This window comes from Tinamus guttatus, unplaced genomic scaffold, assembly GCF_059628265.1.
Source record: "Tinamus guttatus ecotype Peru unplaced genomic scaffold, ASM5962826v1 Tinamus_guttatus_pri_ptg000211l, whole genome shotgun sequence".
In the NCBI taxonomy this organism is placed as follows: Eukaryota; Metazoa; Chordata; class Aves; order Tinamiformes; family Tinamidae; genus Tinamus; species Tinamus guttatus.
The window spans coordinates 4,459,900-4,483,772 of NW_028288745.1; the positions used below are offsets into that span (position 1 = coordinate 4,459,900).

At 45.1% G+C, this 23,873-nt stretch overlaps 1 protein-coding gene across 1 annotated transcript in view; it reads right to left on the reverse strand.

The window, feature by feature from the left end:
* Positions 1-4,529: 4,529 nt before the first annotated feature.
* TEDC1 (tubulin epsilon and delta complex 1) overlaps positions 4,530-23,873 on the reverse strand; it is a 61,134-nt gene continuing 41,790 nt past the window's right edge. The window contains exons 6-7 of the mRNA XM_088524551.1: positions 22,502-22,714; positions 4,530-5,487 (exon numbers count right to left, since the gene is read on the reverse strand). Coding sequence (XP_088380677.1) covers positions 5,128-5,487; positions 22,502-22,714 — 573 coding nt within the window. The 3' untranslated portion in view covers positions 4,530-5,127. The remainder of the gene's footprint in view (positions 5,488-22,501; positions 22,715-23,873) is intronic.

Consider the following 23,873-nt stretch of genomic DNA (forward strand, 5'->3'; position numbering starts at 1 on the left):
TAAAAAAAAAAAAAAAAAGACTTTGAACTTTGAACCCACCTTGCCACTTTCTGATGGCTTGACCGGGGCATTGCCTCCTTGGTGATGCACTGCTTTAGGTATATGTGTGCCTAAAAGTTATGGAGGCTGCTTTAAATGGCGACTGCATTTAATTCAGATGTCTCATTCCGTCGAAATCATCTCGGCAAGTTTTAGGGCTGCCTGGGAAATCTTGCTGCCTCACTGGGGAAAAGGATATTTAGAAAGGATTAAATTTGACAGCTTCATCCTGAAAGCAGCTTTCTAAGCCACAAGCGGAGATTGGGGAGGAAAAGGTGAGCGGGCTGCTGAAAACACGAGTGTGTTTAGCCTAACGAGGGCTTCATTCCCAGGTGGCCATGGGCAGGCGGAGCGCCGCGGGCTGCGCTCGCCGCCCGTCCGGGGCAGCAGGACCAGGTGCCCTCACAGACCTGCGTGCTGTGGCCGTGGGCACGTTTCTTAAAAAGCCCTAAAAAAACAGCCCACTCCCTTATGCAATATGACATTGTCTGACCGTATTCCGGGGGAATTTGCTAGAAGAGCTTCTGCTGAACGTGCTGGCGGGCAAAATGATTAATATCTCAGCTAGATCCCAAGGAATTTCTCATTTATTTCTTCTCCGTTCCACATGCCTGGGTTGTGCAGAAGGAGCTTAAGTTACCGGATAAGCGAGGCCAGAGGAATCTCGCTTCATCCCGATGTTGTTCCTTTGTTGGGACACCAAATCCACCTTGCTGCTTGGCAGAGGCAGTGGCGCCGGGCGCTGCCTCCAGCCTCCATAGGGGGTCAAGGAAGGGAGGCTGGCAGAGCACGGAAAGCTGGCACTGATTGACCGCAGGGTCTCCTTGGGGGTGATTAACACTGCAAAATACATATTAACATTTTTAATATTAATCACTCTTGGTGAGGAAAAGAAATGCTTAAACAGGATCTAATTAGAAAGCTCATTTGCTTGCAGGAATGAATTAGGGCCACATCTCAGAGCAGCGAAGCAGGTCCACCGGGAGCACATCCCTGTGGGAGCACCGGTGGCCTCGCGGGATCGTCCCCGAGCTCATGGGGCAGTGGCAGCAGCTCGCCCGGGGTTCAGCATGAAACATCCACGGCCCTAGGCCCACTGCAGCCAGCAGCAAACACCCTCAGGGCTGAACCCAGAGGGAGAAGATACCATTGCAAAAGGCACATGTGTAGGTTGGCTCCTAACAGGCAAAGGCTAGCGCCGACTGCAGCCCATGGGAAAGACAAAAGGAAAAGGGAATCGAGTAAAACCCTCTGCTTGCTCCCGGAACGATGGGGAGGAGGAAGCAGCATCCTGTGAAGTATCCAGGCTGTGGTGGCACTACGGTCAGGTGAGAGAAGGAAAGAGCTAGTGGAGGCTGAGATAGGGCTTCAGCACCACCCCAGAGAATTACTGGTCGCTTGGCTTAGAGGCAAGTTTGCCCTGCTAGAAACCGGAGTATTTTCCAGTTCTTGAGGAGGGGAAGCGCAGAGCAGGAGCGAAGGAGGGCAGTGCTCTGCCTCTGGCGCAGGGGCACAGCGAGCAAGCGGAGCCCGCTCTCACAGGCTGTAACGAGTGAGAGACACGGGGTCGGGAAGGTGACACCCGGGCAACGTGGGTACTCACCGCCCCACCAAGGACAAGCTCTTCCTCTCATGCATGTCCAGCACCCAGACGTGGCTGCGCAGAGAGGGGCTGGGGGTGGGTGTCCCCAGCCTGGACCAGGATTTGGCACCGCAAGAAGGATTTGATGCTTTGCAAAGAGTGAAGGTCAGAGAGCCATGGTTTTGCTGCAAGAAGCCGAGGAGCACAGGAGGGCAAGGGCAACCATCCAACGCACGCATTAAGCCAACATTTATGTCCAATTCCTTCTTCCTAGCAAGACTTTTTTTTAGAAAGCAACTACCAATTGCATCAGAGAGCCTGGTTAAACTGGGCTCACCTATAAATACCTCCACATTGGCAGACAAGAAACTACCCCAGAGCTGTGCAAGCTTCTCCCGAGGACGCACTCAGAGACAACGCATCATCAGAAAAACGCTTAAGCCCTTGGGCAGTAACTTAGCTCATCTTCAGCAAAATGTCACCAAGAAAACGGCAGCGTGCTGTGCATTTCCAGGCTCCGAAGAGCAGAGCTGGCCGGGTGCGGGCTGTGCTGGGCACGGGCTTGGCACAGGCTATCGCCAGGTCAATGTCTAGGGCTGCTCTTGTATCACTGCCTGACCCCTGTATCGCTGAGCAGGCAGGTGCCCCCCAGCACCTGCAGCATCGCCAGGAGCTGCTGACTGGAGCAGCACCAGCCATCACCTCCACTATGATCCTCTCCTTCTGGGATCGCTTAGGAGACTGAGGCATGGAGCAGATGCCACGGACAGGCCACGGGACACTACCAGTGCCTTGAACAAGGCAAGAACTCCTCAAACGCCACCAAAACTCAGATGCACAGGGCGACCAGCAGCTATCGGTCCCATGTTGTATCTCATTAGCACTGCTGTGGTTAAGCAGTTCCCTTCCCTGCCTTTGGTTTCGCTAGGAGCCTAGAGCCAACCCTGATTTTAGCCAGTGTTTATCATGCAATGCTGGAGAGGCAATGCCATGGCCAGCTCAGGGCAAGCAGAAAGTGTCTCCACTTCAAACGACCTGGTGTGCCACAAAAGCACTCAAAAGCCGTGACCAGCCGCTGGACCAGGATCCTCAGCCCGTTTGGGTCACTCTCCCGTGGGCACGCACAGCTTTCTCAAAGGCAGCCCACACCAGGCAAAAACCCTGCAAATTTCAGTGCACGATCCCACTAAGCGCTTAAAAGTGACTACCACTTCCAGGCCTTGTGCTCTCCAGGCTGCTGCTGAGCAAAGGAGAGAGGCGACTGCAGGTGCCGCTTGTGAAAAACATGGCCCAATGCCCTGCTCACCTCGGCCAGCAGCAGCAGAATATCCACAAGTCCACCCTGCCTTTTAACTGCTAATTGTACCGAAAACAGGAGGCAGGTGGAAAATCATTCCTAGAAAAAAAAAAAAAGTCAAACCGAGTGCACAAAGCTAAACTGTGGCGCCCGGGTAAAAGGCAATGTTTTTGGAGCTGCTTGCACCTTTAGCCCCTTGAGGTGTTAATGTCAGGGGAAGGAATAACAGCTCTGAGCTGCCGGCTGCTCTGACAGTATCCCATTAATTATATGGCCACCTTGTTATGATGATTTGTGTCATGTGGTAAACGCAGCTGTCTAGGTCTCACGATGGAGACTTCTGTATTCACACACACATATATATTTATATATATAGATATACACAGTCACACAGAGGACCGTAATTTTTACATCTCACCAGAGAGGAAAATAATTCTTCAGGGTCAAGCAGGGAGCTCAGGCTCCGCCAGCTCCAGTCCCTGCTGCAATGGGATTCGCGGATGGATACGAGGACACGGGCACTAAGCGCTGCACGCTGACAAACGCTTGATAGCGGGTAATGAGTTCATCTCCTCGCCGGGGACGGTGTCAGTTCAAGTGGATGGCAGTAAAATACATCACGCCACAGAGCAGAGGGAGGACCCTGATAAAGCACAGCGGGGCACCAGCTCGGCCTGCATGTGAATTCGAGCTCGCTCTCTGCCTTCGAGAATATTTGTCCACTTTCCTCTGCTGAAAACTCCAGGAGGACAAAACTTCTTCCGAGGGCAACATTTTGAACCTACATTTGATGCAATAAGAATATTCTCTCATATAAAAGCTAAAGCAGGACATAAAATGGGAAGAAATAGACTGGTTAAGTTTTAGGACAGACTGTCTCCCACAAATAATTTTCCTGGGAAACTTGTGTCTGTATTAGTCCTATTATGCTTTCTTTATGCTTTTTCTTTACACTTTTTGTGCCTTGGAGTCAACACCTGCACAAGTTGTAACAGCCAACACCAGTTGCACACATATTGAAAAGCCAAGGCCTGCGTCTCCCGCATCTAAGAGATGGTTTCAAAAGCAAAACAACTGGGACTGACTTTTAAGGCCAAGGCTACTCCCGCAGCAGCAAACTGCATCCCTGCCCCAGGGATGAAGCCCTCTGGCCCACGGGGTCCATGCCCCGTGCCAGCTGCCACCACCTGCAGCCCTGGTGAGCTCCTGTACACGGGGCCTGAGCGAGCCACGAGCGGCCACTCACTGCAGCAGAGCCAAGCTGGGCTGCGAGATGGAGAGCCAGACTGCAAAAAGCAAACGCTGCTTCTTTTCTTTTTTTTTTTTATTTCTGAAAGTGTACAACTAGAATATAAAATATTACTTACTGAAAGCAAAAGAAAAGGACAGAAAGTGAATGCTAAGTGAAAAACACTTCTATGTTCCTGGGGAAAAGGAATCCAGAGAGAGAGGATGGAGACTCCTGAAGCTTGTAGCCTCCTCAGGCTTGGAATTTAAGGCCCCATTTCTATTCCACAAAAAGTTCCTAGAGCAGACCCATAAGTTATCTCACTGTGATTCATAACTCAGTGGAATGGGTTTCTAGTTTGTTCTCTTTGAGAATCCAATCACTTCAAGTGCATCAAGGCAGTGAATGAAACCACCGCGCTGCTTTATTTATTATTAGACATTTGTTTTTCCTTATGGTGGCTGCATAATAGCTGCCACAAATATGCAAACCAGCTGAATTAAATAGCACACTTGCTTGAACATTTCCAATCTCTCTCAGCCCCGGTGCTTTACATGTTTTCCAATACCTGGATTTTTCTGACTAATGAACACTTCCATTTGCTGAAAAACGTTGAAGGCAATTAGTACTTCAATCTGCAGCCTCCAAGTACGCTGTGCAGCAGCTGAACACTGTAAAAGAGCCCAGCGCTTGGCAGAAGAACTAGAAATCTAGGAGATAAAAGAGAGATTTAAGCACACTCCCACTACGGCCTGCTGCAGAATTTAATTGGCAAGGCTTGCAATAAAAGGGCTGCAGAGAGAACCACCAAGGTTATGGCCCCAGTGTAAGTCACAAAGCCATAGCAAGTTATGATTCCCAAGCTAAAAATTAGAAACTACATTCAGTTCCTCACCTTGCACTCCCCCATGCCAAGCTGTGCAAATGCCTTCTGATCAAATAACTCTATTCCTTTACTTTTCTTAGTCCAGCTTTATCTCTTCAAGGGGAGATACAAATCACTCCATCCAACCCTCGGGCAATTTCATCCATCCTCTGCCTGCACTCTTCCTGCAGCTGCTTCAGCTCTCTCTCCAGGCTGGCCTTTCTCACCTGCAGTTCTCTGATCACCTCTGTAGCACTGACAGCTGGAACAGGCTCCTTAGATACAGATCTACCAAAGCCTGTTTTGCCAGTAGAGTCTTTGCTTCTGAACACCAGTCTGCATGACCCATGCATCCTTTTTTCCGTGGGAGCACAACGGTGTGTAATATCTAGTAGCTTCAGCTCGACGGCTTCCTGGGTCTTTGTAGCAGCAGCGCAGAAGTTTTCCTTCTGTAGTTCCTCCTCTCTTGTTTTCACCTATGGAAAGAAAAAAAAAGGGCATAGCAGGCATCTGTGTAAACCTCCTTGTGCCAGGAATTAATGTGAAATGTCATGCCTGGACTCGGATGTGCCACAGAGAGAGCCAGCTGTGAGCGCAAGCCAACCCCTGCCTTCCATCAGGTAATGGCATCCGTGACCCAAGAGTTACCTATAGGAATCTGCCTATGGATTCACAGTCCCTCCACCGATGACTAACCCGCAAGGGCTCCACACTCCTCCCCCTTGCGCAGAGTGGGTGGTTTGACTTCAGAGCCAAACAGGCCGAGCAGAGAGACACATCCAGGAGAGCAACCTTCTCCATCATCACTGCGCTATAAGTCACCACGTTGTCATAACAGATTAATTGCTTCATGACTAATGATATTAATTCAGTTTGCAAATGGTACTTGGCAATGCTGAAAGGTAGGGATGGCAACCATAAGCTAGAGATTCCTTAATTCTCATTCTCACTGAGGGGTAACAAATAGGAGAAGGAAAATAACAGAACACAGACAAAGAAGTGGAGGCCAAGAATAAAATGAAGATAGACCAAATAAACAAACCTTTACTTCTGACAGAATCACAGTCTGGATGACAAAAGCAATTGTATATCCTGGGATTTCTCCAAAGCATTTGATTTAATGTTCTCTAACAATTTGATTTGAAGAACTTGTAAAATTGGAAAGGCAATTACCATCTTGCAAGTGGATTAAACACAGTTTCAGTGACTCATCTCAACATGCAGTTGTCAAGTAGAGAAACATCAGTGAGAAGAGGTACCCTCCTAGGGTCTTCAGGGAAATAGGTTTTGGTCCAACAGCATTTCATGTTTTCTAGCTGGTTTCTAAGCAGTGGTGGCTGGCAGAGCTCAATGCAAGGGGAGAGCTGTGGGTGGAAGTGGGAAGAGAGCAGCCTGGCACATGGCAGGGCCTGGGGAAGGACCATCCTGCCTCGCCGTCCTTCCCCAAAGCCCTGTCTCCGGCTGCACATTCCCACTGCTCTACCCTTGGAGCCCTCCAGGAGCTGAAGGGATTCATGAGCCCATTGGGAAGGTCCCTGCAAGGTGGCCTGGCTCCCGGAGGGGTCTGTCGGGCACCGCAGACCTGCACACCCGGAGCAGAGCTGGGAGAGCAGGGACCAGGCGGGTCCCCGTCCTTCACAGCAACGAGGCTGCCCGAAAAGAAAAAGAAATTACACAGCCTCAGAAAAGCGGTGCTACCTCTGCAATCTGCACGGGTCCCAGGCTCTGCTGGAGCCCGCGAGCAGCTCTGGAGTTCAGGACTCGGGAAGCACCCAGAAAGAGAGAGCAGTATCCAAAGGCAGCTCCCTCAGGGATTCACAGCTCCAAAACAAGCCTGGTAATAGGAGACTTCAAGAGCTCAAACTGTTTTTGTTTGTGCAGGGCAAACATATGGAAAAGCAACCAGTGAGAGACCAGACTTTGCTGACAAAGGCACACAAAGATTAAATGGATGAAAATTAGAGTTAGACATTTAGCTGCAAAATAAGACGTGGTTTCCTACTGTGCAGATAATGAACCATGAAATGCTTCATTGCAGCTCCCGGGAGAAATCCTTTAGCCAGAGCTCAGCTCAGGTCAAGCTTGGTGCTAATGGGACCCCCTTGTGACTCTGGAATCGATGGAGCTGCTCTGCATCCCGGGCCATGGGGTGAACCCAAGCTCCTTCATCCTTCAGATCACTTCCCTGTAAGATCAAGGATAGTTTGGCGTCCCCCTGAAGAACCACTGACTGCTCAGAGCTCAAAGCAGCTCCAGCTGCAAGGACCCCAAGCACCACAGCCTTCCCTTTGCTGGTACCAAGCCATCGGTTCTTGCTCATATTAACCAGGGTCAAAGCAGCTGCCACATCCAGAGACCAAAGAGATTCTCCATAGCCGAGCAGGGAGGGTTTCACACAAATTGACACAAATTCAGAAGCTCCTGACATACAGGAGACTGGGCTATGTTCTCATTCAGGGTGAAAAACTGCAGACACAAGGGCAAACATCCCTGTAACACTGACGTGATCAGGGGCTTCACTGAGCACTCTTAACCCAAGGCCCTCATCACGGTATCCTCCATGGGCTTTGCAGCCAAGAAATGGACCCTCTCCAGATCCTTCTGTTCCACGAGCAACAAAACCCAGGAAAGGGACAAATTCCTCTGAAATTTTCCTAAGGGTTTTGTCGATGCAGAACCAACTGCTCAAAGAGACCGCTGTTCATAGGCATTTGAATAGAGAGTTGAAGTAGAGAGAAGTCTATCTTTGCCCTTGTCCAAAACTCTAAGGGTCCTTCGTTATCATAATCCCCAAGGAATCCCAGGACATCGTTTGCTGTTGGCTAAATGAACATCTGAAGTCCAATTTTCTAACGTTGCTTTAGAAGAAACAAAACTGAAAAAATAAATTCAGTGTTATCTTGGCCTCCCCACTACCAAGAAATAAATGCAAAGTGAAGTTTGCAAAAAGCGGATTTAACATAGTGGAATCAGGATGGGAAAAATCTCCTGTTACTCACAAAAAAACAAAATCATTCAGCAAACAGAGTCCACAAAATGTTATTTATTTTTTGCATTAAACCCTGACAGAATACTAGCTGGGCTATATAAAAGCATTTCTAATAAAACATTGGTTTTCATACTCTTTACTGGCAAGAAGTGGAGAATTTTATTACCCATTGTGCAAGGCACATGATGGAAGAGCATGCTCCTCTCAACATTAAGTGCACTGAGTTTTAATCCATCATAGGAATAGCTGATCTTACCGGACCTCAGCAAGATCGGCTCTAAAGACGAGGATAACAGTCTATCTGTAAGAGCAATTGGGGCAGAAGTGTAACAATAATTCTGACCTCTGAGTGTTAGAAAGGCACTGTACACAAAGAGGACCAATATTTCATGAGACAACATTAGATGAAATTAAGATGGGAAAATTCTGAAATAAAGAATATGAAATAGGAGAACAAGCTCAGCAAAGCATTATTTATGTCATATCAGAACAGTTATGAGTGGGAGAGCAAGTCTGATCTTTTTGGCACTGACGTTTTTGGTCACAGTTGAATTCTGCGACCATGCACACGTGCACAAGTACTCTTGCTGCTGCCTGTAGATTCTAATAGATAAAAATCTCTAAAGGTTCCCTTCAAGTAACAGTCTTTACTCTTCACATCCTAAAGACCCATGAAAACACCCAATAAACTCCTGCTATATGGTTAATTGCTGCTCTTTAATAGCTTGCTGTCTCTCATTAGTCAGCACACAATGATTAATCCACCCTGCAAAACAATCTCAGCAGACCACTTTATATTAAACAAACATATTGTAAAAGATTAGGAGCCTCAGCATTTTGTGCCTGCCCTTCTCTGTCCCACAGCTCTGCCTATCAGCCTCAATCTACCAGCCAAAACTTGAATTCCCAACTAGATTCGCAGTGCTGACAACTGCGGTGCATCCTCTCCAAATAAACACAACAGCACAATGATCATTTCCAATCCTCCAGAAGTGACTTCATTGCAGAGGGACCCAGTGCACCTCAAGAAAAAATATACAGGGAATCATGCGGAGGATAAATCAGCACCTTCAAACTGTGCTACGTACCCAGCTCTGGAGCAAGGTATTGAGTTAGTTGTTCAGGGCAACCCTTGTCCTGCCTGTCTGGATGTACAGAGGGAAGTTACAGACACTGTGACCGAGTCATGGGAACATGATGTCTTTTTGCACCCTCTCCAGGGTCAGTATGTGCTTTAATGCTTCAGACTGACATAAAGCCTAAAGCCTGGAGTCCTAACCAGCCCGCCAAGCACAGCGGATGCAGAGGTGCATGGAGGAAAGTGCGAGTCCTGGCGTGTTCCTGCTACTGCTGCTGTAACCTGTCACCAACCGCTGCATTATGTTGTTCAGGAAACAAAATGTACAAACCTGGAGACAGGACCTTTTATGCCTCCAATCCGACCTGTCCATGCATTGCTCAAATATAGCTTTATGAACTCCCTTTATGAACTCCATATGCATACAACTTGAAACACGAACTGTTCTTCCCAGTTCAGCGTGGGTCCCAGGAAGCTACAATGACCGGTTTCACTGGGAAAAACAGCGCAACCCGCTCCTTACCACTTGGAGTCCCAAGTAACCAAAGCCCCTCAGATCTTGTCTTCTCCGGATGGGGAGCAAAAGGACATTAGGAAATGTGAATGATGCAGCAACTGAGTTGCCAAGTCATCCTGCCTTTGCTCGCATCGACTTTCCTAAATGCATCTCATTCCTCTGAAAATATTAATCAGCATCCAGTTTGCAGTGATTTTTTTTTTTTTTTTACTTCTAGGGAAGGTGATTTCGGAACTTTATTTAAAGCCATCCTGTCCAAAGCAGCCTCTGAAAAAAAAAAGCAGATCTCATATTTGTACCAGGGAATTGAAAAGGGGAAAGTATCTGATGTTGGGGATTTTATGGCTAATTGGGGACCACATTCCAGAAACCAAGAGGGCTGAGGAGCAGGCAGCTGGCTCCGAACTGCTCCTAACTCAGCCCTACTTGCCCTCACTGAGCGCGGTCCTAAATAACACTGTTTATAAATAACCATTATTTATACTTCTTGCTCTTAAAATTTATACCTAATATTTATATCTACCGCACAAAAAACCTTGCAGAACTGCAATCCCAACTGACAGTCTAGCTGGAATAGAGAAAGAGGATGCAGGAAGATTTGTAGACTGCTTTTAAGAAAGCTCTCTCTGTCAGCACAGAGAAAACCAGCAGCTAGTACAAAAGGGAAAAAAATATAAAAGAGTAGAGGGAAATAATAAACAAAATTACCAAGAACATATAAAGGGGAGGACAGAATCCACCAAAAGCAACTCCATGCAAGTAACTTGCAGTAATACTCCTCTTGAAAAGACACAAAATAAATCGCAAGAGGGAAAGCTCAAAAATCACTCTGCTGCAAAATCCATATTAGATTAGTGACGTGCTATAATGGCAGCTTCCCTTTTAATGAAGCTTTAAGATATGCACAAAATTGTATCTGCATACACTCTTGCTTGTGAGTTTTATTCGCTTGTGTTCTTTCATGTCTTAAGTTCATGAAAAAAGTATAAATTGGATTTTTTTTTGACAACTCCCATGGATTATCCCTCCCCTCCACAGCCTAGCAATTTTGCTAGCAAAGCACAGACTCTTGTATCCAGCAAAAGCCACCCCCTCCTCCCTTTTGCTTTTAAGTCTCTTTATATTTTCCCTTCTAAAATGCTAACTCCTTGCTCTCTTCTACTCTACAGGACACTGTTAAGAAACTTGATACATTTTGGGCCAAATTCCAGGCCTTTTCTATCATTTTCCTGCTCAACTATCTCTCATGGGCTGTTCTGCTGTGGGAGTCTGGGACTGGAGGGACAAGTGGATTCTTCATTATATCGTGAATGAGGTAAATACCATCATTAAAGGAGCAGTCAATATTTGATCACTACCCCCTTAACATCTCCTGGAAAAGCAAACCAAAAGCATATTTTGGATGCCAACGTACACAGCAGCAAAGCATCAGAGCCATGGCTCTCTCAAGGACACAAAACCAACCATTCAGAATTCACCTTTAAAGACAGAACCATTTTTAATTTTAAAAAAGGAAGCAAATGGTAGAATATAACTTTCTCTACCTGTCAGCCTTAGAAAGCACTCCCCAAGGTAACATCATTTAAGCTTTCTCACCTTTGCCTGCTCATCCCCAGAATAGGGTTCATCTCAAAGCCTCAGCCCGTGTGTCCTTCACCTAAGGGTGCTCAGGATGGAGGTTCTAGAATAGGTTTCTAAATAAGCTCCTTTTAACGCAAAACCCACATGGCAAAGAAAATGCTTTGCACAAACGTATGCTAGGACATAATCTAAATAAGAGATTATAAGATTTTCCTCTGGTCTCATCCTTTATTTCACAGTGCAATCTTTTTTGCTCTTACGCCAGAGAAGGTTTGTATCAGTTGCCACATCTTAAAAAAAAAAAAAAAAAGAAATAATAATAAAAAAACGTTTCATTCCATGTTCATTCCAAGTAACACATGTCTGGTCTTACCTCACTACTGGAATGGCATCAGGAATAGAAAACACACCTCACCTTTTCCTAACCAAGCCTGCCATTTTCTCCTCCAGTTAGTCTCCTACCACCTCTACCCATGGAAAGATCTAAGTATTAAATACAAGAGGAATACAAAAAAAAAAAAATTAGTCACAGGGATCACTCACTCTTCCCACCCACAACACCTTAAGTGTGCAAGCACTTTCCTTGCAGAGCCAGAGAACAGATGCACATAGGTACAGACACAAACGCTGCCTTGGAGAAGCTGAGAAAGACGAATTTCTTGCTCCGACGTGATGCTGCAAATGCACTAAGTGATGGAAACTCAAATCCTGCAACTCCTCCTTCTCCTGGGAAAATTTATGGGGGGGGGGGAGGTGAGGGGGAGGATGCTGCAGAGCTTATGAAGTTCCAACATTTGCTGAACAGCGTCTTCCAAAAATTAGATCCCTGACCTTCAGAAAAAAAATGTCTACATGCTCCTTTTCAGAGAAACAAAAATTAAAGCAAAAAGCAAGGTCTGCAATCAGCTAGTCTGGAATCATTACAACACTAAACAGGTGCTTCACTATAATAAAAAATCGCTTCCTCTAATTTCAAATTCATGTCTTAGAGTAACTTGCCCAAATATCATTTCAAACCTCTAAGAAAGTTATGGAGATGATACCGCAGCTCTGTAAAACCTCTCTCATTGAATTAAGCTTCCTTGCCACAAGCTTTAAAGGGGTTTAATTTTCTGCAGCAATTTCAACAAGGTGAAGAGTAGACAGTTAAAAACCCTGAAAATCATCATTTCCTATTTTAATAGCTGAACATTTCCCACACTGTCCTGCCTAAATGAGCTTGCTTTCTTCTTGTGTGATCCTTGACTGTACAAAAGATGACTCGATTTCCTTCTGAAATAGCCCATTTAATACCAATGCACATGGATTTATAGATTTAAAGTCACAAGGAACCTATCACATAGCACAGGCTACAGCGTCATAGGCAGTAATTTCTGGAGCGTTCTCCGACGTTTTGCTAAGTTACAGTGACCCTTCTGGAAATACACACTTTTGCTGTTCCACAAGCTCCAGCTAACCAAGAAGCCACCGCACTGCTATGTTGTTTCAGCAGTGAGGAATTCCTAAAAACCACATGCCTTCTTGCTCGTTACAGCCTCAGCCACTGGATTTTTATCACTTTTCCTCTAAAGTCTGCTGCCACCGAAAATCTACTTCCCTTGATGTATTACTCTAAAACAGCGAGCCAAATTCTTTTACTCCTCTTTCAACTCTTTCCATTTTTTTAAGCATTTCCTAATTGTGATGGTGGTATAAACACAGTCAACATATTCCACTAAGCCCTCAGTTGTGACCTATAACTTATTCTTCATTTAATGACCAGATTGTAGCATTTAGTTACCAAAAATCTGACACCTTTTCTGCAATCCACTACCATTACAAAGCCATAAATGTTTGCAAAAGCACAGTACATGACGCTGTAAAGCAGATCAAATGGCTTTAAGATACATGGTTGGGCATTTCTTACTAAAAAGAAAACTCAGAAAGAGTAAAATAAGAGGAAAAAAAATCCCTTTGGCTTAACACCTACAGAAAAATTTCGCGTTGATATAACTACTAGTTTCTAATGCTCACTAGTTCAACAACAGAAAAAAAACTTTAGGCCTTCAGAATTGATGGAGAATAAAAGAAAAGAGGGGGGAGAGAGAAAGTAATACTAATAGGGGGCATTAATTGTACCATAATCTACGAAGAGATTTTGAAGGGTTGTAAAGCTGAGCTACAGCAACTGACAGAAGATGTAATTATACAAGCAGCTGCATTCCAAATTTTGCCCGGATTTGCAATTTCCTGCAATTAGAGGAACGTATGCATCTCCATCTTATGCATTTTAAGCAAGACGTTCACTATTCAGATGCTAGCTCCCAGACACACCTATTGTTATTCCTAAACAAACGCAAAAGGAAACCACAGAGAGGCAGTGTACCTACTTTATCTAGATATAGAAGGTCATCTTTTAATTGAGGAAGAATCCTCTGAGGAGGAACTAAAAATACAGTTTTCATACCAGGCATGCACATAGCAACATCCAATGAGAACCACCACAAACCGCCTGGTAGGGCACTTCTGTCATGTGCTGCTTTTAATTATACGTTGAATTATACACTGGAAAGGACTTGGGAAGCCTTCAGAATGGCATCCAAGCTGTTCTCCAATTCAGGGCTTTAAGATGGCAAGGAAGCAGGGTAAAGGAAGTTGAAAATCTCACTAAAGCATACGAGGAAGATGATTTCATATAATGATTTGATCTCGTATGAATCACAATCACATTTCTGTTGACTTTTTAAGATAAACAAGTCCATTTCTACTTAGCATCATTTATCTAAATAGCACATTGATAGATTGGAATCAAGATAACCAGTCAACCTTAAAACAAACGAATAAAAAGGGATGCAGCATTAAGGGAACATAAGACTGATGTGAAGATTTTTCAGGTTTTTGCCAGAAAAATGTGAAGTATACCCGCAAATCCTAATACCGAAACACAAATATTTGATGGAGTACAACACCACAGAGTGCTGAGTGCACAGATGTCCAATAAAGGGAAAATTAATCCCCCCAACCAAACATAAAGCATCAGTTTCAAAAAGACAGCCAGAATCACTGTGGAGCCAGGACCTCTCCTAAACCTCTTGGGTTACCTCCCAAGAAGGGAAGCAGCAAGACCCACCACCATCTACCTCCAGGGAAGGTGGACGACCTCCAGACAGGAGCATCAAACTCGCAGACACCTCCTACATGAGGCACAGGGGATTTTCCCAGGGAGACACAGTTCAGACATGTGAAAACCCCCACAGCACACAGAATCAACCTCCAGTTCCTTTTCCAAATGTTAAATCTGCAGCATTTTACAACAACCACAAGAACTGCAGTCTAAAAGCCCAGCCTTTCAAAGTGCATTTCTTTCTCACTATAGTTCTGAGCTATCTTTAGACTACTTTAGATTTCCTAATTCAATTAAAAAAAAAATCACAAAAATTAGCAAAGCAACAGTCACACTGAAAAATCATTATAGGAAAACCACCGTATGTCAGTGTAAGTAACTGAGACATTTGCAAAAAGGCTGTGCTGCTACTTTGAAAAAGACCCTGACAACCACAAATTACAAAGACGACAGACAAGTGCTGCTCCATATAATAAACCGCTCACTTTTTCAATTTGTTCTTCCAAATTTTTAGCTTGGGCAGCAGAGATGACAGAGATATCCTCTCAGAGCTAAGTGACTGGCACAGGTCTGGAGGGCCCTGCTTCATTTGAAGCAGAGCTTTACCCCTTTGTGAAATATAAACGTATCCACTTGAGAGAGGTGTGATGTGCACTTACCTACCTGCAGGACCCTGCTTTGGGAAAGCAGGATGTGAAACAACTAATTCAAGCAATGCTCATGTGTACGGGGCTAAAAGGGGAATGTTTATATAAATAGATATTATAAAATGAACCCTCAGACAGACTGACGAGACAGACATTTGTCACCTCTCCACAGATCTGTCACCTGGTAGTTCAGATTTGCAGAAAATGGCCTTCCTAGCACAAAAAATTGCAAAGAAAATAAAAGTGACTTTAGGGGTTACTTCACACACAAACCAGAAATATTTTCATTAGAAAATCTACCTCGGACTTTGCATGACCACTGCAGATCCACCACCTTGGCCCCTTGCCCCAGCCCTGCGCATCCTCATCCCTGCTCTGGCCAAGCAGGGCTGCATCAGGGCAGATAAAGTGTCCTTGGGCAGCACAGCCTAAACATAATGACAGCACAAGACAAAGCATTAAAAGTAGTGGATTCTAAGCTCAAAAGTATATTGAGTCTTTATTTGGATGCATTCCTGGCTAAGAAAAGATCTGACAATATTAAATTATCAATATATGTCAATTCTTCTCTAAGTGTAAGGGACAAAGATGCAGAAATGAGTTGGTCGCTTTTTTCTCTCACGGTCAACACTCTTGGTCTCAGGGCAGGTGTCTGGGAGAGCAAAGCTACACAGAAATAAACAAAGGTTTTTTACAAAAGTCAACTGAAAGTTTATCTTTGAATGCAGGAATGCAAACAGCATTTTTTCCTCCCTCAAAAAAAAGCACCAAGCACTTACCAGCTTATACAAAGCCCAAGGATCACTGCAAAATACACATTTTTAACTGCTGTTCTTGGAGAAACTCATCCCAGGGTCTGCCTGGAGTTGTAAAGCAAGCCAGATGGCTGTCTGGAAGTTACTCTCCTAAAAGCCCACTCCGAAATGCTCACTAAAACACTCTAACAGTGTTTCAGGTAGAGCTGCTCTAAAATACTGCCCCTGGCAATGGTGTTTAATCGGTTCTCTGTCCCCAGGACACTGCCCATGTGGAGGATGGCATTTGTCACCACAGCTCAGCACCAGCTAGAGAGCCTCGACTGCGGAGATGCCATAAACAACTCCGGTCCCACCAAATCCCACCCATCCTCCTCCAACCTCTTCCCGTCCAGGGCTGGGACCTGCAGTCTTACAGGGCTTGCAAATCTGCACATCCAGAAGGCCAGCAGGCATTCCTAATCTTCGGCCGTGTTTTATAGGTTTTATCTGTGAAAACGAAGTACTACACTTATTTCTTTAAAAAAAAGCACTAAACATTTACAATGGCTACAAAACACATTCTCCCGCAGGAATGGGCTTTCTTTTCTTTTACAGTTTATTGTTAAATAAAGCTCATCTAAAATTTATTGGAGTATAATTTTTCAGATGTATTTACTGCCTGTTTTCATTGACTTGGTTGGTATCCAACGACTTAGCAAATGATATGAATAAAATATTAACACTGGTTATTGATTGCATCTTAACAGATCCTGTCACCTGAGCAAACATTTCTGCAAAGGAGAGGAAAGCCGCATCTTTGGGGAAGCAAGGAAAACCTTCACCCACGCATACTCCAAAACGTGGAGTTCTCTGCACAACACAGAAGACAGCACTCTAGATTTTAATGCTTTGCTCTTCCCTGAGGAGTCTAAGCTTTTCCGAAGATATGAGCCCCATGAAAAATGTCAGGCTGGATAATTTACTTTCAGTTAGAGGTTTCTGTGTGTTTTTGAAAGCAGTTTGCTGATTTAGCAACTGGTGCACAGACTCCCTCTCTCTTACTTTTCAGCACTCTTTCAGTAACCTGCACATCAAGTTGCATCCGCAAACAAAGAATAAATCCTCAACTTTTTCATCCTCTGGCACGCTGCAAGCTCAGCACTGACTAGCCAGGCTTGACCAACTTGTCAGAAGTGAGCAAGATTCTTTCAAAAAACCTCCTGGCTCTGATTATCTGCAGTAACTTTCCATGTGTTTTTACAAGCAGACTCAAGGTCTAATGAAAAAGACATCTCTGCTTGACCTGGACAAATGTCAGGTTTGCTGTTAAGGGAAGCGATGCATGGAGAGGGCATCTTGTCTTCGTCCAAGGTAGGAGAGCACCTGCCTTCCAGCAACAGCCGAGATCTGCACTGCAGGCTCCAACAAAAGAGCAACTTCAGATCTCCTGTTGGGAATATTGATAAAGAAGTGACACACAAACCAATGCTGCCTAATATACAAGCAAAAAGTGAATGCAAATGGCAGAATTTTACTTCCCTCTGCTTAACGGAGAGCCATGCTTTCGAATAACCCAAATCTGCAGTTCCACCAACAGCAAATTTAATCGGGCGTTTAACTAAACAACAACCACACACAAACCCCACCGGCTCTGCCCCTCTCTGCCCCGGCCTCCACGGCGCCCTGGGAGGGACGTTCCTGCTCAACTCCCCGGGTTTCCACCCCGCACCCAGACATCTGGGCGCAGCCAACCATGCGGCTCCCAAAGCTGCTCTTGTGGCCTTGCTAGTGCTTCAATTTCCTTGTGCATGAAAAGCTCTGCTGACAGCTGCTCCGAGCTCCAGATGGAGGGCTGCAGCCGCAGAGCGGAGCGCCGCGACGCAGCGGGAAGGGAAGGGGAAGGGGAAAAGGCAAGGGGGGACGAGGTTATGTAAGGAAATATGCTAATACGCTTTGAAATTCAAACTAGCTCCTTCCTCCTGCCCAATGAACGGCGGCAGCAGCCTATTCCCCACTGCTCCACTGCTTCCTGCACCCCAGATAGCTTGGATAATTAACTACTCACTCTACTAATATCTTCAGAATATCCTCAGAAAGCCCTCAGAGCTAGAATAAATAGCAGAAATAGCAAAGATGAAATGGGAACAGTTTGCTCAAAGAAAAAAAAAAGGGGGGGGGGGAAAAAGGCAGCTCTTGACAAACCTTGAGAGGGTTCTGCAGCGAGAGCTCAGCTGCAGCTCTGCCCCGAGCAAAGCGGAGACGCGTCCCAGCCTGGCACCATGGTGGGGAAGGCTGCACACCCAGTGCTCAGCCCAAAACCCACCAGTGCTGCCCACCGCTGGCACAAGGGAGACCACAAACGAGCCTTGTGAGACACCTCACTCACACACACACGTACTCTGGACGTGCCTTTCCTTTCATGCAAGTTCAATCCGCTCCTGAAACCGCCCAGCCTTGGCTACTAGGCAGCTACCTGCCTTTCTGACCTTCGCAGCAATCCTCGGCACCTCCCAGTTCCTTACAGAAATGGAAAAATATTGGAAATGCAACTACAAAATTCAACACAACAAAAAGCAACACGAGAAAGACGGAAGACTATTTTTCAGCATTAACCTCTGGAACAGCTTCCCTACTTCAAATAATGAAGTGCTAAATCAAAGTGCACCAAAACCCATTCATTTTTTTATAAATAGAAGATTCTTTAGGGGAAGAAAATCTCCTTTCTTGAGACCTGACAAGGTCGTGTGCAGTGTGCTGTGATGAGGCAGCAGGGGCATCAAGTTCTAAGTGACCCCAAGGACTACATCTAATGGAGTGAAATGCTGCTGGTTTTTTAATCCCTTCCATCCCTGCTTGATCAGGCATCCCAAGGGACTTCTGCTGCCAGCCCTGTCAATATCCAGTTACTCTCCTCTAGCCGCCCTCTCCCCACCTGCATGAAAAACAGGAGATCCTGCTCCCAAATAGATCGAGTCCTTCCTTAACACCCTATGGATCACCGGGACATCTCTTCTGTGGATCACCAGGGCATCTCTTCTGCTTTTCTCCTGAAACTCCCACCTCCATCAAGCATTTGGGGAGGCTGGGAGCTGCAGCATCCTCGTGAACCAGAGCAGGGACTGTAACCGAGACACTAAATTCAGCTACAGCTCTTCAAGCATCAGCACATTCCCAAAGAGCAGGAACTCCAGGCACAGTTTTCCACTTCAGAAGCCCAAAGCACCAGTGATTCCAGTTCAGGGCAGATGGCCGAGCTCTCTGCACCTTCCTTCCTGCTTCCATAGTGCCAAGACACTCCCCGCAAAAAACGCACAAGAGATCACGATATCTTCCTAGCTTGCTCTCCAATTTGAAGAGCTATAGAGGAACAAAAAGCTTATGCCTGTACTTCCATCTTTTATGCACATTGCTTACTAAAATATTTCTTGTACATTTTAAAATAACATAAGGACGGGAAGAAGGAAAAAAAAAAAGTATTTTGAAAAAGCACAGGGATGCGGAAAGAGATATGGGAAATTGTTCAAAACCTACCAAAAATCAACCCACAGTCAGCAACTGGGAATCTCTGCATCCAGCATTGATCAGAAAAGAAAATGTAGAAACTGAGAGGAGAGAGGAAAAAAAAAAAAGGAAAAAACATGCAGGCTCCAATGCATCCTTCCTCTCATTAAGTAGTTCTGACATGGAACAGGACTGTAACCTCTTAAACCTCACAGCTCTCCCTGCTCACACACAGCACAAGCCAGGCATGCGAGCCCAGCTGTCGATCCCGCCGGAGCGGACTCGGGCTCCATGCGAAGGGGACGTGTTGGAGCTCGGATTAATGGGTCTGCTCTTTCCAGGCCTCGCTCCGGAGACTGACGCGGGAGCCCACCCAACACATCAGCACTCGCTTTTAAATGCTAGTGAAGATGGAGAATCCTCGGTTACAACATCACAAGCTTTGACAAGGGCTCAGCAGGGCATGAGTATTTATTTGACTACAACTAAAAAAAACTGTCATTTGGAGTCAAGTACTCTCCGCATTCCAGGCTGTGGTTGCTGAATGTTTAACACATTCGGAAACACCTGAAATCAAAACCTCAGTCAAACAGAGTAAATAATAAATGAAATATTCTGAAAACCAACAAACAAACAAGTTCTCTTGGAACCAAGCAAACAAAAGTTCCCTCGGAATAAGATATCTTCTTTTACACTCATCATTCAACTTCTTGATCATTTACAAGTCCCCAAAGAATTGCTAAAAAAAAAAAAAAAAAAGGCATTTGCCCCATCTTGGATAGGAAAGAAAAACAACAAAAATGAAAGTCCTGTATAAATGGATATCATTAAAAATGTCACATTAATCAGGATTTCACAAATCACCCAACTTCCACCGCAACATCTAGTTGTCTTCCAGGCAATGTCCCTAAAATGGGAGACGATTTCAGGGTCACTGCAGCACACAACCAAAGGAGGAGCTCCAGTGTGACAATCAGCCACTGCAAGGACTCCAAATATACTCAATGTTCCTTGGTGAGGAACCCTTTCACAGCTTCATTACCATCACTTCCCCTCCCTGCAGCTTTTCTAGTTCAACCACAGTTTTTCTTTTTTTGAGGATGGTCCCCTTTCACCTGCATTTTATTAGACTTTGCAATTTTATCTGCAGATTTTACCACTTCCCTACTCAGCGCCACAAAAAAACCCCGCAAGCCTTTGCAGTTGTGCTGAACATTTGCTATCGGTGAGGTAGTTTCATCTGTCAACCTGGGCGCCTCGCTACCCGCCTCCCCTTCACAGGACAGCTCTACAGCTGCTGGACAGCACAGGCAGGCAAGACTCCGCTGGTGACCACCACCTACTCTGCAAAACCATCACAAACACCTCGTCTTTGCTCCCTGATCTGCTGCTTGCTCTAGGGAAGAAGGTATGATAGTCACGTGCTTGTTTTCTCCCTAAGAACCATTCCAGGGAATTTTATCAAATGTCATTTGTAAATCCAAGTAAACTACGTCAATCCAACCTCCCCGGAAGGGACCAGGAAACATGCGGGCAGAGAGCTCCAACAGGTTTTTGGATCATGATTTCTTCTCAGAAGAACTGTGCTCTCTTCCACAACACACTGCACATAATCATGTGTCCTCAGTTCTGTTCTTCAGAAGAGCTGCTGCTCAGTTGCCTAGGACAGCATCAGACCTACAGGTAACAACAGAAATAATTCCTCTGCGGATAAGCACATGCCTTCTGTGAAGCACAAGGAAAGGCAGCGGGCACAAGAACTATAACAAACTGCTGGGCATGTTGTCAGCATCAAGACAATTTCCAGATGCTTCAGTATCCCGAGATACAAAGTCAGAGACAGTGACCACTTCAGCTACTACCGTATCTTCTCTTTGTTTGACTAAAGAGAGAAAAGAGAAGGAAAGATTTGATAAGCTTATTTCTCAAGGGAAGAGACTGAAGGGGGTAGAAACACACATTTGAGAGAAGCGTCTGCATTCAGAAAGCATCTGGACTGTGGGGAAAAAGAAGGGAGAAAGCATCGCATAAGCAGCACTGCTGATAGAAGTAAGAGGTGATATAAAAAGGACTGACGAAGAGTCATCCGACCTCCGGCATTCCAAAAAATTCTGTCATGTAGCATTACAAAACGATTCTGTTCTGTGGGATGTAGAAGAAAGGGCACTTGTGATAAACCACCCTTTTAACAACACCACACTAAGATGCACTCCATTTGTTTCCCCACAGTAACACGCTCGATGACATCCACGGGATTTCAGAAACATTGGGACTTGACCAGCCATCACTCAAATCTAAACAATGCCACTATTTCAACGCACAATGAAGATTTCCTCAGTTATTTTTTGTGGATTTTAATACTCTGACTTATGCATAACCAATTACAGTATTATTATTATTATGTAATATCACGCATAATATTTAACAGCACTTACATAAAAAAGGAGTTGGAGTATATCTTGCTTTAGAAATCATCCACTGGAAAATTTATTTTTAGAATTCAAAATATTATTTGTTCTGCTATGTTCATGCCAGTTTTCCAATAATAGCAGTCAAATCACACCACGCTGGAGACCTGTTCAGACCAACACCCCATTGCTGACGGCAGCCAACAACAAGTGACTAGTGAAGAGTACAAAGTAAAAGCAAATACACTCAGATACTTCTTTGGAATAGTCCCCCAGCTTGCAGTGATTTGTACCCCTGCAACATCCTAAGCTTATAATGCATAACTGTTTATTTAATAGCTCTTGATAGATGTTTCTTCCAAGAATTTGTCCAACAGGTTTTGAACCCTTGTAAAACGTTTATACTCACATGTCCTCGGGGAATAAGTTCTGCATAATTTGTGAAGCAGCAGCTCCTTTTCCCTGTCTGAAACCTATTCCAGTGCATTCCTTGTTTTTACCTTGGGAGAGAATCAGCTGTTCTCTGTGTACTTAGCTATGCCAGACCTTTTAGGATTGCTGGGCAAATGCTTCCTGATCTACACAACATGCTACTCTTCATTTCTTCAACTGAACAGTAATCTTACCTACCAACGCTTCAAGCTAAGAGAAACATGAAGAAAAAGCAATTTTCCTCAAAAATATAGATACAAAATACCGATGCAAAGATCTTCTTGTTACTGCTGTGTGTGCCCCAACTGCTCCCTTCACCATTGGACCATCCACTGCTTCCTGAGACGCTTTCGAATTGTAGCTTGACATCAAGTCTGGAGCAAGACTGATACAGAACAGCAATAGTGAGGGTGCCCTAGGATGGGCTACAGCAACAAGACTGAGAACCATGGATCTGTGAGGGCTCCTGTGATCACGGCAGCCACCCAGCGCCTTACCTTCTCACACCACGTGGACTTGCGATGAGTTAGAAGCTCCTGCAGTTGGTCACGGACGCTCGTGAGGTCTGTGGATAATCTGTCAATTTTCCCCATGAGGCTGCCAGCCCAGTGGCAGCAGGAGCCGGCCTTCGGCAGCGGGCTCTTCTTTGGGTGAGCATCCTGGGCCTTGCATAGACTTCCCTCTTCAGACATATCATCTAACACAGCTTCCTAAGGGAAAAATGATAACAGTTACTAACTTCTTAGCATGAGCGAAAATGGGTTTCCCCTTTTTCCCCACACTTCTGCCACCTCAGGATACAACTACTCCATATTTTTGGACTTATTTTAACTAGAAAACTTCTGCAGTTAACTCTAACGTATTTCTAAGCTAATGAAAACATATGTTCCTAACAGTGCATATGCGAGCTACTCACCACTGTTTATACTAAAGCATGAGTGGCATTCATGAGACACAGAGATGATCTGCAGAGCCTCTAGATATGCTCCTTCCACCAACCTTCTGGGGCTGGACACACTTTTATGACTTTTTATAACAAAGTGACAACCAGCACGGAGATAAGTGCTTATGCTGTTCAGGAGAATCCCATCTGGAGGTTGTAACACCCACAGGATGACTGTGTCCATGCAAAATGCTACAAAATGAGAAATGCCTGGATAGTCCCAGTACCGCTGGACAGTAGCTCTGTCAGCTCTTTTTAAACCCAGATCATGTAACTGGTTCTGCAATTAATTCTCTTGCTTTCTGAGATAGCAACAGCTGTCTGAAACACTCAGAACGAAAAAAGTCCAGAGACCTCAATCCTTGAAGTACATAGACCTATGCACTGTGGCGCACAGAATATTTAGAAACCCACTGTTTCCAAGCCAGGATAGTACAGCTGAAGCACTGACGCCTCCTCACTCACACAGCATTAAATATTTATTTCCATTTTATTAAGAAAATTTGCAGAAGACATCAAATAAGAGGGGAGGCAATCTCTTCTAAGAACATAGATAGAATTCAAAATTTTATTTATGAACTGAAGAAATTACGTGAAAGCAGTAAGAAATTCAGCAGAGTTGTACAGCAAGGTCTACACTTTGGTGAAGAAAAATACCTGATGCCTAATTACTGGCTCAGCAAGCAACACTGCTGAAAGGGATGCAAGAAAACCAGGCAGAAGTCACCAATGTCACACTGTCCAAAAAAGCCCAGAGGCACCAGAAGCTATATACAAAAGACAACCTGGATAGAAGATCCCACAGGGGAGCAGCACCAACCGTCAGAAGTTTGAAGAATGAGGTACCTCTAAGGGGACACTAGAAGCACCACTTTTGTTTGGCCTAAAAAACACAGACTGGGGAGGCAGTGACATGCTAACAGCCC